We start from the raw sequence: 17,750 nt of genomic DNA, 5'->3' as shown, positions 1-17,750 counted from the left end.
AGTCCCACACCATGGTTGGGGCTGAGGTAAGAAAAATTATGATTATGGCACCTCTAGATGGCCAGAAATGGCACTCACATATTTAAATTTGAATATATATATTTTCTTTATTGCCATCAAAAAAAATTAGAGGAGGCCTTGGGTCGGCAGGGCCTTCTTTGTTCCGCCACTGGATATAATATGATATATGTCCTACAATTAATGTGAAACACATTATGCTGTTATGTATGAAGGCTCCTTTGTGTCAGGGTGCTGGATGGAGGGCCCTGGGCCCTATGGACTGCCGCAAAAGAGCACGTAGGCGTTACACCACTGACAGTTAATAATATCATATAGCAATATAAAACAATAACAGCAATAAAAAGGAGACTTACTATTCTTGTAAAACAGAAGGGCTTTATCTCATTGACATAATGAGAAGGGAATCATTATTAAAAGTATAAAAAATTAAAAATATGCCAAAAAAAAAAATCACACTAAAGAAAATTTTGAAGAAGATCCAACCACGGAAAGTATCGGTTAGAAAAACCCTCTGTGCAAAAACATAGAAGAAAAAAAAAATGAGATCCAAAAATGGCATTTCCTGCAGGAAATGCCAATAACAACAGTAATATAAGAGCAACAACAAACATCAATAACAACAATACTGTAATAACAAGCACTCAATGACAAAATAGCAGCAATACTGGGTGATGAGGTTATTTTAAACAACAGTTCCACAACGTTGCAGAAATATTATAATCATAATCTCTGCAGAACATGGAAACTTTTACTTAATACAATTGATGATAAACGAAACCAAATTGCGGTATTAACAAAAGGGCATAAAAGTGGGCCATGTGCGTCAGTTTACTTTTGTAATAAGCATGTTGTCAATAGTTTTATGTTAAAAAATAATATGCTATCAAAACATTTGTAGTTCAGATATGACAACATAAACAGTTTTAGTTTAGTTATTTTTAATGCTTGGCTTTCAGCTGAAAATTGTAACGAGAAAACGTCATCAAATTGAATGTGTCCATGTTTATGTAGTACCAATTTATGTAGTAAAATATCTCTATATCTGTTAGATACCTCGTTACTGTAGGAAGACACAAGCAGGCACACAAAACAACTCAAACATACCGCAGCTGTGGTTTGCAATAGAACGACAATTTATTGTAGTCGTACACATGTAATAAACACTGTAAATACATGACAATATCATAGACTTTTCTAATCTGTAACTAGGCAAGTCGATTGGCCGAGCGGTTAAGACAGGGGAACTGTGACTTACAGCCATAATATCGGCGCTGGTTCGAACTATGGTTCCAGTGGTGGAACAAGTCTTCTCAGATAAGGAGGCCCAGTGTACACAATTGGCTCGTGTGCACTTTAAAGAACCCAGCACATCATTTGAGAAGAGTAGGGGGTTAGCCCGGTGTACTGGTCCATCTCTAGTCCCCTGTCCGGCCACAGTAGGAGCGCTTACGATGCGGCCCATGTCAGGTACCCACCCAACCTGCGAATCCTTCTACAAAACTACGTAAGCTAGATCATACACACTAGCTACGTAGTGACTCGATAAGAAGAAGATCTGTAACTTAGTGAAAGATTTGATAACTTGTGTTGGTATATGTGGACAGGGGTGGTGTCACGATTTGCCCGACTGGGGACGTTTCCCCGAGGGGGTGGAGATGGGAAGTGAAAAAAGAATTAAGTGGGCAGTACTTTTGACCTCCAGAATCTATTTTCCCTTGCTAAAAAACATAATACCATATTCAATCATTTTACCACGAAATCTGGGTAATAAATTTGGGTTCGGTCGGATCGTGTCAGAGTGCTATGACATTTAATTTGGCTTGCGGGCTAAAATGGTTGCTGAACAACGAAATGCTATTAGGGCCACTCAAATATATACTTTTATGTCATAATTACGATACAGTATACATATGTCGTAATTACGACACAATAAGTTTTAATTATGACGCAAGTCGTAATTATGACATAATAGGTTGTAATAATTACGACATAATAAGTCTTACTTAGACATAAAATATACATATTTCAGTGGCCCTAATAGGCTTTTGTACCGAACAGGGTTTTAAACTATCTGAGTAACCACCAGTGTGGATATGTTGTTGCTTCACTAAGCAATGTCAAACAGAGTAGGATGTGCATGCTACCATGGGCAAGGCGAGGCTCATGCCATTATGATAGGCTCGGAGACTGTTTGATTGTACTGTAATTCATTGTCAAGATAACAAAACTTATTTGAAAAATGACTACCTAAAAGTGAGAGAATGCATTTCTTAGCACCAAGAAAAAAGATCTCACGGGTGCATGCCCCAACACTCCCCCCATCCCCATCCCACCCCTCCTTGTTTTCAAAAAACAAAAGTCTCACGCCTGCCAATATTTGAAACTTGGAAATCCATGTAGATCAGAGGTCAGCATAAAAATGAATTGGAGGGCCAAATAAAATTTGATTTAACACTGAAGGCTGCACACAAACTTCGATTTTTCAGTGTGCTTCGAAAAAACCTTAATGGACTGCTTTTATATCACTCTATGCCAAGTTCTAATATTACTTTTACTGTGCTCAACAACTACTGTAACACAACAAATAACTCTCTACACTAGCTGGGAAGTATTTATCATGCAGAAACACAATTCCCCCACTCTCTACCCCCAAGAAAGAAAACAAAACAGTTATGACAAATGCTTGCAATATTTATTTAAAAAATTAAATATGCACAATATAAATACAGTATAAGGCACTAATTTCTGCATATAGTAGGTACCATTAAATAAATCATATTTCAGACAGTGTGCCTACAACAGAAATAAATAATTTTTAGCCTATAGAAATAAATAATTTTAGGAAATAGATTTCCATTATTGCAAAGTTATATGTTCCATTGTGGAAAAGTCCTTCTGAGAATTGAAGGACTACAAATATACAGTACATTAAATAATATATACATACCAATTCTAAGAGTTAATTACAATATGTTATAAATATATACATTACCACCATCTTTCACTACTCACAAGCATTCTATACCTACAATCTTGCTAAACTGTAAATATTCCAGTCGTGTATCTACAGTAGGATACTTGAAATAGGGGACTTGGGGGGAAAGCATAAAGGTGAAGGGGGAAGCTTGATGATTAAGTGGGTGGGTGCTAGCTCACAAAATAAGGTGATATAAAAAAAACTTTAAACTGCTGTACTTGAGTATGATTTTTATGCTTCTAACTTTTCAATAGGGAGGGGAACAAGCTCCTTTAGCAGGGGTGCGCCCCACACCTCTAGATACACCACTGAAATATTGTAACATTAAGTAGAAATTCTTAATGATCATTAAAAAGCATCTTACTATGGCAAGATTTACAAGATAGTTTTACAACCTATTAGGTTTGAATTTTACTACATGTAGTTACATGCATGTGAGTACATGCATTATTCATATTAGAGGTATAGAGTTCTGCGTCCCTAATGTCACAACACCGAGAAATACCCCTAGTTATTGAGTAACGCTAACCAAACTGTTGATATGGCCGTGTGCCTGCACAGCAAAGCTACAGTTTAGCTTTCTAAACTACGGAACTTCTATAGTTTGGCCTATTTTCTATGAAAATATTAGCTAATTAGAGATGTACAGAAATAGATAAAAATACTACAGAGATTTGACTCGTTTAACATGTGAGTACATGCATTATTATTATTTTACTACATGTAGTTAGAAGTTTATCCTGTTACATTGCTTCGAGAGTGAAAAAAAAAATGTTTGCGGCTAAAGAAGATGACTCGTTTAACATGTGAGTACATGCATTATTCATGTTTAAGAGGTATAGAGTCCAGAACATTTTCAGGATGATCGGACCCAATGAAATTGGCCCGATCATCCTGGATAATGACCAATAAATCTTCATTCTGTCAAGTTTGTTTGAAATTCCACAGATGCACCTGCAATTTTGAGCAACTTATATCTTGCTACAGAAATATTTCATTTACATGAACTACGGAAATCTGAAGACACAGTTACAGAAATGCATTTTATGAACTTGAGAAATTTGTGTAGCAACATAGTAACCTATATTGTGAATCAAATTAAATTTTTCCTACGTCAACGTCAATAAATTATACGTACTTGCGACGTTTCATACTTATTTGTACTCTAATTCAAAAGCTTTCTTCACACTTTGGCTACGTTCAGACTTGGAGATAAGCCAGGCTTGAGTTAAGCCCGACTCAACGTCAAGCCCGGCTTAATTTTGCCGGGCGTTCAGACTAGCAGGATAGTCAAGCGCGATAATTTGCAAACTAGGAAACGTGTTTCAAAACATTGCTCGCGAAACCCTCATGGAAACGTAATTTATTCTGGACCTAAGACAGTGATGTGTACACCTATTGATAGGCCTATTGATAATTATTTGTAGTATTCTGGACTATTTCCATACATTCTTAATTAGGCAAAATTTCTGTAGCAACTACAAACATCTGATAGAGCTCTGGTAATATGACATTATCATGTCCATACAGTGTAAGGCCACATCACACAAATGTAACAAATAAACTTAGATGTCTTAAAAAATCGCCCTTATCTTAGGCATCACTTTCATCAATATCCGACGGCACTCTAGTAAAGTAGCCAATGACCTTTTTACGCTGATGGCTTTGCTGATTTGGCATCAAATATCCATCTTCATCTTCCGGTATGACAGGCATATGTCCATTACCAAAGCCATCCTGGACATTATTACTGTTTATTTCAATAGTAGACATATTTCTATTAGGAAAGCCATTCAGGGATCTAATGCTGTGAACGTCAGGTACAGCATATCCATTACTGTCAACGGAACGCTTCCGACTCAATGGATTCCCAATCATCGCAAAGCTTGTTGGTTTGATCTTACTTGGTTCGACAATTTCTATCGCCATAGGAACTGGACCAGAGTCCTCCAGGTCCGTAGATTCGTCTGACATATTCATATTGATTGAAGGCATTGAGGAACCTGGCTGTATTCGAGACCTGTGCTGGGTGTCATTTTCAAGTTCAACTATCATCCGTTTTCCATGTCTATACACTCCAAAAATTGCAATAATTGAAATTACAACAATAATAGCAATTACTACTACTAAGATAGCAAGTATGTGTCGCTGTGGATCCGTGGGCAGAGGCAGAGTCGTGATCCTACTTAGTTCTTTACAAGTAATATTCCAGCATGTAGAACTGTTTGTGTTCCAACAGCAACTGCTATTAATTGAGTCTCCACCAATCAAATCCTGATAAATATCTCCCAACATGCTATTGATCTTATTCCCTGAAGCACATTCAGTAAAATTTGTCTCATACTCTGAAACAAGTGGTAATTTGGTGATAAAGTTTAGTAAGTCGCAATTTTTACAATCCATATCAATGCGAATGGTGAGATGTTTTGTTAAACCCTCAATTGAAGGGTTCAAGTTAAAATGAATTCTAGATGACGTTTTTGAAGATGAACCACGTTCGACTACATCGTTAAAACAGAATTCCAAACGATGATTTAAACTGCAAACTTCAACCTCTATAGATCCAGTCAATACTTCAAATTCTTGGCTTTCAATCATTGGAAAGTTAATACTGAATTTCAAAATTAGAAATATCACGCTGATAGATAATACACTTTTTTTGTGCATGTTTATGGAATGTAACTTGAAACTATTTATTTTTCAGTCCAATCAATCGAGCTGAGTGGTATCATACAAGGAATGATGATTTTTGTAATGACTCTACTCTATATGAGAGGTTAACATTCAATACTCTATAAACCTTGAATATCAAGGAAATGATGCAAAAAAAACCAAAAACGCTAATGATTCCTGGTCTGTGGTTTAGGAAACGTGATTGCTGGTGTGGAATAACAGTTTGTTTTCAGACAATAGTGACTGTTGTTGCCTCTATGGTTGCCAATTTCTAAATAATCTAAAAATTTATTTATCTACATATTATACAGGATGTCATAATTTTAATAGGTTGTTGGTATCCTTGGTACGTGTTAGTGAATCATGATGAGCAGACACCATGAAAATGCAATAATTGCCGATGACACATGACTGTAGTAACCTATGACACAATAGTGATTCTCATGTTCCCACCCTTTTATTCAAAACATTTTTCAGATCCTGATACTACAGTATTAAAGGTGTCCCTCCAATTAAAGACCACTTTTGAGACTGAGGTTCCCATGGTTTTTAGCAGCTTTGGTCTCTAATTAGAATAATAAGAAAAGAAATTTGTTAATTTGGGACCACAGAAAAGTGGTCTTTAGGCAGAGGGAGAACTGTACTTAGTTTTACTTTCAAGCTGGAAAGGAAAAAGAAAATGGATAATAAAAGAAATAAAAAAGAAAAACAAATATGAAAGAAAAGGTAAAGAAAATGGAAAAGAAAGGAAAGAAAAATGAGACAAAAGTAAAACAAATGTGTAAAGTAAGGAAAGAAATTGGAAGTGGTCTTTAGGCAGAGGGAGAACTGTACTTAGTTTTACTTTCAAGTTGGAAAGGAAAAAGAAAATGGATAATAAAAGAAATAAAAAAGAAAAACAAATATGAAAGAAAAGGTAAAGAAAATGGAAAAGGAAAGAACAATAAGACAAAAGTAAAACAAATGTGTAAAGTAAGGAAAGAAAGAAAGGAAGAAAATATTAAATAATATTTTAAAAAATAATAGAAATTGAATATAATTGGGCATCATCATTGTAGCAAAATGCAAACAAATGTTTTAAGTACATTGGTTAAGATTTGCTTAATGTGGCTTCTCCCAACCTGAAATGCCTGTGAATGAGCTTAACCCAACATTCAACTTAAATATTGTGACCAAATGGCTATTAGTTTTTTGCATTAGTTGGTAGTCTAAATATACAGTAACGAAGCTTGTAGGAGTGGTTTGGCACAGTGGTTTCTGCTTCTTAACTTTAAGGTTGGAGATTTACTCCCTCACTTTGATTTGATTTGATTTGATTTATTCGATATCAATAGAACAACATCACAAAATCGGAACAACAATAAACAGAGAAACAAAAAAGAGAAAACAAGCAAGTCATTATTATTGATATCTGGGATAACCCTCTAAATCCCAACACAGGATTTATTTCCAGAGAAGTCCCACTGTGCATTTTGCTTGTGCCATTAGGCTGGGCATTTTATCTACAGCTCTCTCAACCCAGGAGTACAAGTGGGTACCTGGTAGGTTCAAACCCAAAATGCGCAAATTACAGCTGCAATTATGGAAATCTCCCCAGGGAAGTGAGTATGTGTTCCATATGTGCTTGATCCAATGACCGGAGGTGTGGGTGGGGCCATCCAGCTTTGAAGTTTCCCACCCAGTCTAAAGCTACTTTCAGGGCCCTCCTCCTGCCCAATATTATTCCCCTTGCCCATCCATAAAATCAACTCTTACGATACGATAAGATTTATTGGGTTCACTTTTAGATCAGTGGCACCCATCACTTAGATGGTGCACCCATTAACAATATAAAATATAAACAAAGGAAAGCAAAAGACAGTTCAAAAACAACAAACAGATAAATAGCATAACAAAAACTAAACCAAGCAATTTACAGTAAAGTTTTACCCTTATTTGTATATCTAAAAAATTCTTATTATAATTTAGTAAGTAAACTGAATGAAACACACTGAGCTGCAAAAAAACCTGTACTTAGCGTGAAATTACCGGAACGTCGATTATTTATTTTATTAAATAAAATATTATTATTACCAATATTATCACCATTTTTCTACAGCTTCGACCATGAATATTGTTGCCCAAACCCAACTAACACTAAATCTATAAAATCAGCATATCATGTTTTTATGGCAAAAATATTTTTCATTAATGGGCTCCCTTTAAAGATTTAATTCATTTGATATCCTAAACATAGGTATTGGCTTTAGTAGTAGACCAGCTTATAACATTTCACAAGCAAAGTACATGGATAAAGGTGATAGTTGCTAAATTAGAAATAGGATTAAAGTGCTTAAAAATTGCTGAGGCCAAAACCATGATTTCTAATAGTAATTGTGTAATTTGGACTAATTAAAATTACTGATTGGTGTTATTAACTATCATAAAAATAATTTTTTAACCAATTTAGACATTATAGATTCTTGTTTAGGAATGTTAATGTACAATCTAATTGATCAGAGTGTATGTCTATTTGTTCAAGAAAACAAATCTGCCCTCTTAAATATCTTAACAAATGAATCAGGGGTGGAACCAGAATTTGCTCGACGAGAGCTCGGACAGGCGGGGGTTCAATGTCCCAGACGAAAGTGGGCTAGTTGGGTTTCGAAAATGTCCAAAATGTTTCGAAAGTGGTCCAAGAAGCGAAGAACCCGAAAAAATATGACAATGTAGGGGTTTCAAGGGATTTTAGAGTCTACTATATGTTGAAAATACATGATTTTTTTCCCCTCCCAAAGAAATTTGTTTTTTCCCCCTGATGGTGGGAGGAGAGGACAGCTCTCTACTCTCTCCCACATCCCCCCCCCCACTGGCACCACCCTTGGAATGAATATGATTATATTCATATCTCAGAATTATGCTTTGCGGAAAAAGGAGTCTCCCCACAGTGAAAATTTAATGGTGTATGAGATGTAGTTGCCCGAGGTAGGCTCACGGGCCATTTCCTGTTCGCAAGTGCATGTTATCCACAGTCCACCAGATCAAGCCTGAAGTAATATTTTTCATTAGGCTTATAATTTTGCATCTGTTTTAACGACTACATAGATGTTGCAGGCCTATGTCATCAATCAAACCAAAGCAAACAGCAAATAAATTAGAAAACGAGTTGAGGATCAACCCATAATTACTGACACTTGTGTAGTAAAAAAATGTTAATCTGCCTATCTAATAATCTAATATTGCCTCGAAGCCCAATTTTGGGCCATATTAAAGCCAGGCTCTGGAAAAAAAAAAAAAATTTTTTTTTTATATGTTGTACAACTGATTTTTCTGAGACACAAAATGTATATTGACGAAAAAATTGGGAGCGTTTAACCCGTCCAGTCTGCCCCATTACCATTGCCTGAGGCTGTACCAAGAGTCAGAAATTACATCCTCTACACTAAATGTCGTGTTTTTACTTGGCACAGGCATTTTATTTGGTCTGGATACAGACGGCCCTCTACAGAAATACTCCTACATCAATCACAAACAATCCTACAGAAGGCAGCATAGCAATAAAGAAATTATCATGAAAGCTATACAGGGCGTATGTACATATAAAGTATGGTCAAAGAGGGCGTCGTCGCGATGCCATACGACTGGAAAGGGTTGATGGGACACAGATTTTTGAATATCTAAAAATTGGAGGAAAAAGGGGCGTAACCACCCTTTTTTTTGCAACTTTTCCCAGTCTTTAAATATTCAAAAACCCGTATCTCATTAACTGCTCCCAAGTTTTTCGTCAAATATGCTTTTTGTGTCTTAAAAAAATTAGTTATAGGCCTACGACGTATCAAGAATTTGCTTTCCTCCAGAACCTGGCTTCAAGCCATAAAAACTTTACTATGAACCCCACCAGGTATTTTATCGTATGGCCCTGACCGAGACTCTAGTTGGCTCCTTGGTTCAGACCTCCTGCCAGCAAATTTCTGGAGCCACCACTAAACCTGAAAATATGTAAATTATTGGTGTAAAATAAGAAAGAATCTTACAATTCATTTGAATTAACTGTACAATTTATCTTTGATAATATTTAAATTCCAATTACTGTAATTGTTTTAATAATATCTTCAATTTTAATAAATATATAATATTTAGATAGTTAATAATAATAATAATAATAATTAGCTTTATTTTAGCATGGTAAAAGTTGTTCTTCTACAAGTCTGTGAAGGAGAACAAACAAACTGCTGCAAAATCAAAATGTTTTAATAATGAACCTGAATAAATAAATAAATAAATTAAATAACAAATTAAAACTAACAAATTTGAAAGCAAGTAAAAAAGCAGTAGCATAAGGCTATCATTTAGATAACTGTACAACTTTAATAAAACCCAAAATTACATTTATACAATGTTAACATTCTGCAACCAAGACCCTCCCAAAACCCAGATCCCCAGTGACTGTACCACTGATACATCGCAACCTGGACATTTGGAGGCCTGAAATACCTTGGTTACGAAAAGTCAAGATTGCGAAGTACACGTCAAATTGTCAACATTTTCGGGGGCCGCCAGGACCACTTTCGAAAATTTTAATCGAACCTCGACCACGCCCACTTTCCTTTCGTCAGGGAAATCTGACCCCTCGTCGGGCGATCGGCTCCCCTCCCCCGTCGGGCAAATCCTGGCGCTACCCCTGGTTACAAAATGTCTGCCACACATTACAAGATAAAAAAAATTAAATAAATAAATTACCTATTAAAAGGTACTTTTATTGAACTTAAATTAAAAAATAAACTTAAAATCAAAATCATGAGTAGTAGCCTAATAATTTTGTTTAGCAGTTACATTAAATTTCACTCCTTGGCTTTTTTTTTTGTAATCTCAATTACAGCCCTAATATGTATTTTCTAATTATTATATATATTTGCATATTGTTATTTGATGTTTGTTTGTAATATTTTATTGATCTGTTTGGTGTTGATTTCTAATTTTTTATGCCAAAATCAATGAAAATTTCTGGTAAAATATATTTATATGTGAATAGACCAATAAAGCGTATCTTATCTTATCTTATAAATTCTATAATTTTTATAAATAATGATCCAAGTAAAACAATTCTTTTTTTTGACTTGTATATAAATACCGGTACATAATTGGGAATAGCTATCAAATCAAAAATTCTTTATTCAGGAAGTACTCTTTCACACGTGTAGGCCTCTGGTCTCCCAAGAGGTCCAGATTCAACATAAAGCAAGTAACAAAGTAAATTCATATAAAAAATCAAGAAAGCTATTCTTAATATATTTAAAGTAATGTCAAATTTGCAGTGAATATCTAATGGGAGCTCATTCCATAATTTACGTGCTCTGTAAAAGGTAGGTAGGAAGGTTCTGTGGTGAATCATTTCCAACTATATATTAATAATTTGTTGCATAAGACCCATGTTATAACTGATTTGGGTATTTTAATGGGGTCTAAAAATGGAAGAAAAATTACGAGACCAAATAAGTTAGGGTATTTATGAACCAATATTTTCGTAACGGGGTCTGGTATACCTAAAGTCATGTCATATTCTTGTTCTACAGCCAAAAGTTAGTCTAGATATAAATTTTCAGTTAATTATCTCTATTTTATTTGAAGATATGGCTAATTGAATATGCAACTTTACAAAAATGTCATAATTGAGAGCTAAAAAGGGGTCTGATCCTAAAATTTTAAATGGCTGTAACTTCTAAACGGCTTGGAATTGGCAAGTCAAATTTTGGGTTTGTTTGTCAGACATGTTGGTGCACATTGTGTCTGAGTTTCAAGAAAATCTGAGATGGTACCCAGCCAAGATTTTCTGAAAATTTGTTGAGTTGGCACGGAATGACCCATAGGCGAGATCTTTTTCATACCTTTAGCGAACCCGCTGACTGCAAATATTGATAATTTCGAATAATAATAAAATTTTACTTTTGGCCATTTTGCGCACCTGCAACCACGAAAAACAGAAAATTACATTAAAAAAATATAAGTTTTTCTTTATTCTTATTACGCCCTCCACTGCCTTGAAATCTCCAAAGATAAGATTTGTATTTTTCTTCCTAACTATATAAATTTGAAGCATTTAACCATCCAATTTTACATTCACCAATAAAATTTTATTTTTATTTTCTCCTCCTGGATGATTTTGGTAAAACTATTTGCTAAACAAGACAACAAAATTTTATTTTAATTTTTATTCTGCCCTCCTCCGATAACCTTTAAAAAAAGAAGTACGCGAAACAAGGAATAAAAAAAAGTCTCGCCATAACTAAGATACAGCTATTTGAAAATTGATAAATAGGGAGAAAAGGAGATGTCCATACCCTCAGTTTTTTAACTAAAAAAAATGACATAATGTGTATCTTCTCTATTCCTGATTAGGCCTGCAATAGAGCATGACATAGTTTTGTCCTCTAAAATGGCAAGTCTCCTTGTTGCTGGATATGACAGAATAAAAATAAATAAATTCAACACTAGATTTCTAATGTTTCTGGTAAAAAAAAAAAATCTAATTTTATTTACAGTTTATTATACTTTGATTTCAATCTTGCAACAACAACTTATTGTTCAAGGAGAAATTAAAAAAATAAAATGAAATGAGGTAAAGAGTTTAATGCAAAATCCTAATCATTGTTATAGAATACGCTTAACCATAAATCTATTAAACAACTAGAGTGCTGATAAGGCGACGAAGCAATACAGAGTTGTGTATGTGTACTCAACAAGATGGCTACCACAGAAAAGCACCATATTCAGGTTTAGCATACATATTACATAAATAAGACCTCCGACTAACTATTATTTTCTTATTCATTATAAATACTATTAATAAATAACTGCACTAGCCGAGCCAAATAGAGGCAAATTGGAGTATCTGATTTAAACAAAAAGTACTAAGAAATTGAAATCAAAATCGTATATGCTACACCGCATTACCGCAACACTTGTGCTTCAACAAACGAGAGCTAAAGTGTATTCAATTCGAACTTTCATGTGTAAGTTGAGGGCTACATTGGAAACAATGCTTATTGTCTGGATCTACGCCAAGCATCTTGTTGAGTATACACACACACAGTTTTGTGTATTTCGAACACCGAAAGCATTGAAGTTCGCTCTAGCATCATTATTGTAACTCTAGGTTGTTAACCTACTTCATGGTGATGGCCGTAGAGGGCGCCACAAACTTTATTTATTATCCATGAAGGGTACTTGATGTGCCACAGTAGTTCAAATATTGATGTAGATTAATTCTTGCATATAAAATCTAATATGTAGGCCTATAGTCCATCAGTTATCATTGATGAATGCCTGCAGGAAGATTTTCAATGGGAGGGGGACTGTGCTTGCGAGCTAAGTTCGCACCACTGCGCTCCCTGCTAATGGGTCATTGATAATCCATTTTGAATGCTTGAAAGTGCACCAAGGATACTGTACGTACAACATACAACAAGTAACATAGTATTACCGCATTTGTTAGTATCGAACAAATTTCAAATCTTTAATGTAGGTTAACTGTAGCTTGCATGCTTCCTCTTTTATCAACGTATGCATAAGCATAGGGTTGTAAAGTTTTCCTGGTCGGTAGAGGGCTTGGAACAGGGGGCTCAAGTGTGGCATATGCTTGAACTTCAAATCCGTAATTTTTAGAGTGTTCCCTTTGTACATTTTGATGGCGGCGTAGTCTAGCTTGCATATTCACTGGTTTCTCTTTCACAGACGATTGTATCCACTTTTTGGCGGAACAACTAGCAATCAACAGCAATAGCATTAGAGTAATTGTCATCACGAATGTTGTTGGTATGGCAACCAAAAGAGCTTGTTTCTTTGTCATTTCTTTTGGTGGGTCTGATGACGTCCTAGATTGGAAATTTTCACTTTCCAAATCACATGACAGCTCAAGGACTGTTGTGATTGGTTGGCCAACACGTATGAGTGGAGTGTGGCAGGGGATTTCCCCTTTAGCTTTAGCATTTAATTCTGGGTGTTGGTCTAAGTATTGGACTAACCCAAATAAACTACAGTCACAATTCCAATAATTTTCATCTAACTGTAGTTTTAATAGATGTCTGAGAGGAATAATTGTTTCTTTCTGAATGGTCTTCAACTTGTTGCTATTTAGCCATAAGTGACGCAGCTTTGGCATCCCTTTGAATGCATCAACGTTCAGTTCCGACAGCTTCATATGATCCAACTGTAAATCTTCAAGATACGTAAACCTACCGAATGCAGAATCAGGAACTTCTCGAATTGGATTATTTCCAAGATAAAGCTCCCTCAATGTGAGCTGCAACGAAGATGACTGCCCAACTGCTCGTGGAACTGAAGACAAGTTGTTGTTCTCGAGTCCAAGCTCAGTGAGACGGCCGAAATTGTTAAAAGCATCCGGGTCTATGGTGGTTATGAAGTTACCTCCAAGGTCGAGAAATTTCAGACGTGTCAGCAGCTGAAACTCGGATGATATGGAAAGGAGTTTATTCTGCTTCATATATAGCAGCTCCAACTCCAACAGTCCATTAAGAGTATTGTCCGTTAGTGTAGAGATACTGTTGGATTGTAAATAGAGCTCTTGAAGATGTATCAGATCAGAGAATGTATTATCATGTATCTTTTTAATCCGGTTATTTGACAAATCTAAAGTGGTCAACTGTGCAAGATCTTTAAACAACTCTACCTGGATATATTCAATCCTGTTATTCGACAAGATCAGTGTCTCCAGACCACGAATGGGGCGGAATAATTCCACAGGCAGCTGGACAAGACTGTTACCAGATAAGTTCAATATCTGCAGATTTGTCAAGCCTAGGAAGCCACTCATTTGAATGTTATTAATACGATTATTGGAGAGGTCCAACGAGTGAAGATTGGTGAGAGTTACAAAGACATTTGAGCGCACCTGTTTTATGGCGTTATCTTTGAGCAAAAGTGTCTCCGTTTGGTACGGAATGTTCATTGGTATACTTCTAACACCTCGTCCAGAGCAGTTGTAGTATGTCCCTGAGAGTTTGCTGTATGCTTTACAAGATGAACCTGTTGACTGAGAACTCACAGGGATCAATGTCAAAAACAGAACAACTAACTTACATATGGCCATCATAAAAAAGAGTGTCTTCTGAAAAATAGAAATCCAACACCAGAATATTAACCAAGATATCACACTGAAGGTCTTGATTAGGTAAAAATCAAACCATCGTCTCAAAGTTGTTTGCTAATATATATTTTTTGCCCCATCCACTTCTGAACGAACCCAACACAACTTCTTTAATATGCTCAGGTGACAGTATGCTTTAATAACTTTTGAAAAAATAGCAATAGTCTATACATACTTGTTGCTTCAAAACATAATACTGTCTGGTTAGCTCAGCTAGTTTTGAAACAGGAGTGAAATTATTTAATGTATCTTGCAGTTAATAAGTGAACACTAACAATAGACTTTATAGATGAGGACAAGACACCTTATGCATATGACTAACCCAGCCGGCTTTCCTGAAGGGTGATCATAGGAAAGACAACTACATACCAAGGGCCCACTTCACTGAAATACTCTCTCCCGAGAGGCTTATAAGATTTACCCTAATTGATCAAGCAAAATATAGAAACAATGGATTCTGGATGTGACTAAAACAATGCAATAAAATTAGTGAAATCATGCATCAGGTAAAACAAGAGATGAATTGTCATTGTCTGGATTTAAAGACTTGCGTATAGGAAAAGTTAAAATGTTTGAGTAGTCTACTGTGGCTATTAGCATACATGTCAAGGCAACGAGCCAGAATATAATCTTCATGATTCCTGTCTTGATACATTAAGTGGCTACTGGGAAGGCACACTACTGTTTAATCCAATGAAAAATAAATATTAACCACAAAATTAAATTTAAATGCTATATTTATCACCTTATATAGACTTGCCACAAGTCAGTCTCTATTTACTATGTATTAATATTTATCTCTTTTGGGACAGCGCCATCAACGAGCGATTAATTTTTAAAAGTTGGCCATTTAATAATCTTAAAATACAGGTCTCCCTCTAATTAAAATCTGTTCAAATTAAAGACTCCTCCAAATAAAGACAACTTTTCTTTTTCCAAGTGACTATCTTTTATCTTTATAATAAGAATTTTTCTAAATTAAAGACCAAAGCTGCTAAAGACCAGGAAAACCCCGGTCCCAACAGTGGTTTTTAATTGGCTGGAGGCCTATATAGAGAGAAAATGCCAACTGAATTTTAGCATAAACGGAGCACATTAAAAAGTGTGTATTACTGAACAGTCTTTACTACAGTAATCCAAATTTCAGCCTGGAACCCAGACCAAAATTGTCTATAAAGGAATTAACGATTAATGATGCATACTTTTAGGGAAAATAAATAAAGCATAAAATGATTTTGTGGTTGTGGTTAAAACTCCACGCTATTTCCTTGCCATGTCTAAAAAACCTGTCTGATGGTTGGATGGATTTGTTTGGTGTAAACACCAAGGATAAACCACGAAAGTCTGAAGAAGACTTATTTCCAGTTGGGTACTTCTGGTGGTGATTGGGCAGTACACAAGGAGACAATCCCCTACTCTTTTCCGAATAGTGTACTGCGTTCTTTAACGTGCACACAGGCCATAATGCATACAGGACTAAACAGCTTTAATGTCTCATCCGAAAGACGGTGCGCTATCGTAACTTGCATTTCAGCCCTCCAGCTGAAACACAAGGAGAGCAGAAAATGGGAATTGAACCGGGAGCGTAGAAATCGTAGAAGTAAGTATACGCTTGTTTGTTACTTTCAGTTTCACGCATTTAACGATCATCAGACCAGTAATGTATTTTTCAACTATTTTCGTTCTAATATATTATTTATAAGCGCCCGGGTGCTTAAAATATTTTTTTGCACTTTCTGAGGGGCGCTTATTCAAATGGGGCGGTTATTTAAACGGGGAACTTATGAAAACAGAGTGAAAATTGAGGGGACGCTTATGGAAATAGATGAAAATCGAGGGGTTCTTATGAGAAATTATTAAATTCAAGAGGCACTTTTTGAATGAAAAAAAAATTATATAAGGACATTACGAATGGTGGTTAGAAAAGATACTCGTCCAGAGAACATGGCTCATGACAAAATGCGTGAATATTTACATAACAGCAAAATAGCAGATGTAATTAGTGGTGGTGGGTAGTGGTTAGCTTGTTGGCCATCGGCCGATTGAGATTAGCAGGATGGCAGGGTCATTGTATTTTTTCTTGAAAACTCAGATGAGAATGTGCTAAAGGTTGGAAAAAGAAGAGGAGTAGGACTAGGCATAGACAAATAGGGTGAAAAGAGTAAAGTTGGAAATATACTGTCTGTCCAGGGATCGGAGCTCTCATCTGTCCAAGAGAAATATCCTCATTTTGATATTGACCGAAGAAGAATGTGTTTCCACTCTACAGCTCAAATCATGCCAACAACCACAGTTCCAGGATTGATTGGATTATTGACTTTCTGAAAAGAAAATCTTATGAGGTGGCGCTGATTCAAATTAGAAGGGGTGCTTATGCAAACGGGGCAATTAAGGAAATTTTCACGTTATGAGGGGCGGTTATTCGAGAGGGGCGCTTATTCAAATAGGGCACTTATTAGTGCGGGTACGGTAATTTTATTCACAATTTACTGTATTGAGGTTCTCTGTGCAATTAATTAACACTGTAATTTTAATAGTTGATTTTTATTACTACCCAATCTAATTTTTTTATACTGTAAATTAATTGTATTTGTATGTATTTGTATTTCTTATAATTTTGTATTTTCATATTGATGTATTTTTCTGTATTGTAATTTTACGAGCAATGACTTTCTCAATGTAATTTCCTTTTTTACTAATAAATTTGAATTATGATGTTATGTGCTTTGCTTTTATATGCTGGGATATATATAAATAATCAAAGAAAGGTAAATACAGTGTTCAAATAAAGGACTTAATAAATACATCAAGTAGCATAGCTCTCAACGAATGTAGTCCTGTAAATAAATGAATAAAGAAATTGTGTAATAAAATGCCTCTGGCGGGACTCGAACCTGCGACCTCTCGCTGTCAAGGCGAGTGTCATAACCACTAGAC

The 17,750-nt window shown here is 35.5% G+C and overlaps 1 protein-coding gene across 1 annotated transcript in view; it reads right to left on the bottom strand.

The window, feature by feature from the left end:
- Positions 1 to 2,527: 2,527 nt before the first annotated feature.
- The window catches only part of LOC117125143, a 20,370-nt gene continuing 5,147 nt past the window's right edge, over positions 2,528 to 17,750 (bottom strand). The window contains exons 2-4 of the mRNA XM_033271544.1: positions 15,136 to 15,148; positions 13,176 to 14,870; positions 2,528 to 5,692 (exon numbers count right to left, since the gene is read on the bottom strand). Of these exons, the coding sequence (XP_033127435.1) occupies positions 4,592 to 5,692; positions 13,176 to 14,870; positions 15,136 to 15,148 (2,809 nt within the window). The 3' untranslated portion in view covers positions 2,528 to 4,591. The remainder of the gene's footprint in view (positions 5,693 to 13,175; positions 14,871 to 15,135; positions 15,149 to 17,750) is intronic.

This window comes from Anneissia japonica, unplaced genomic scaffold (assembly GCF_011630105.1).
Source record: "Anneissia japonica isolate Jap-2015-1 unplaced genomic scaffold, ASM1163010v1 scaffold9_len2422644_cov172, whole genome shotgun sequence".
NCBI lineage: Eukaryota > Metazoa > Echinodermata > Crinoidea > Comatulida > Comatulidae > Anneissia > Anneissia japonica.
This window is presented reverse-complemented; position numbering and strand designations above follow the sequence as displayed.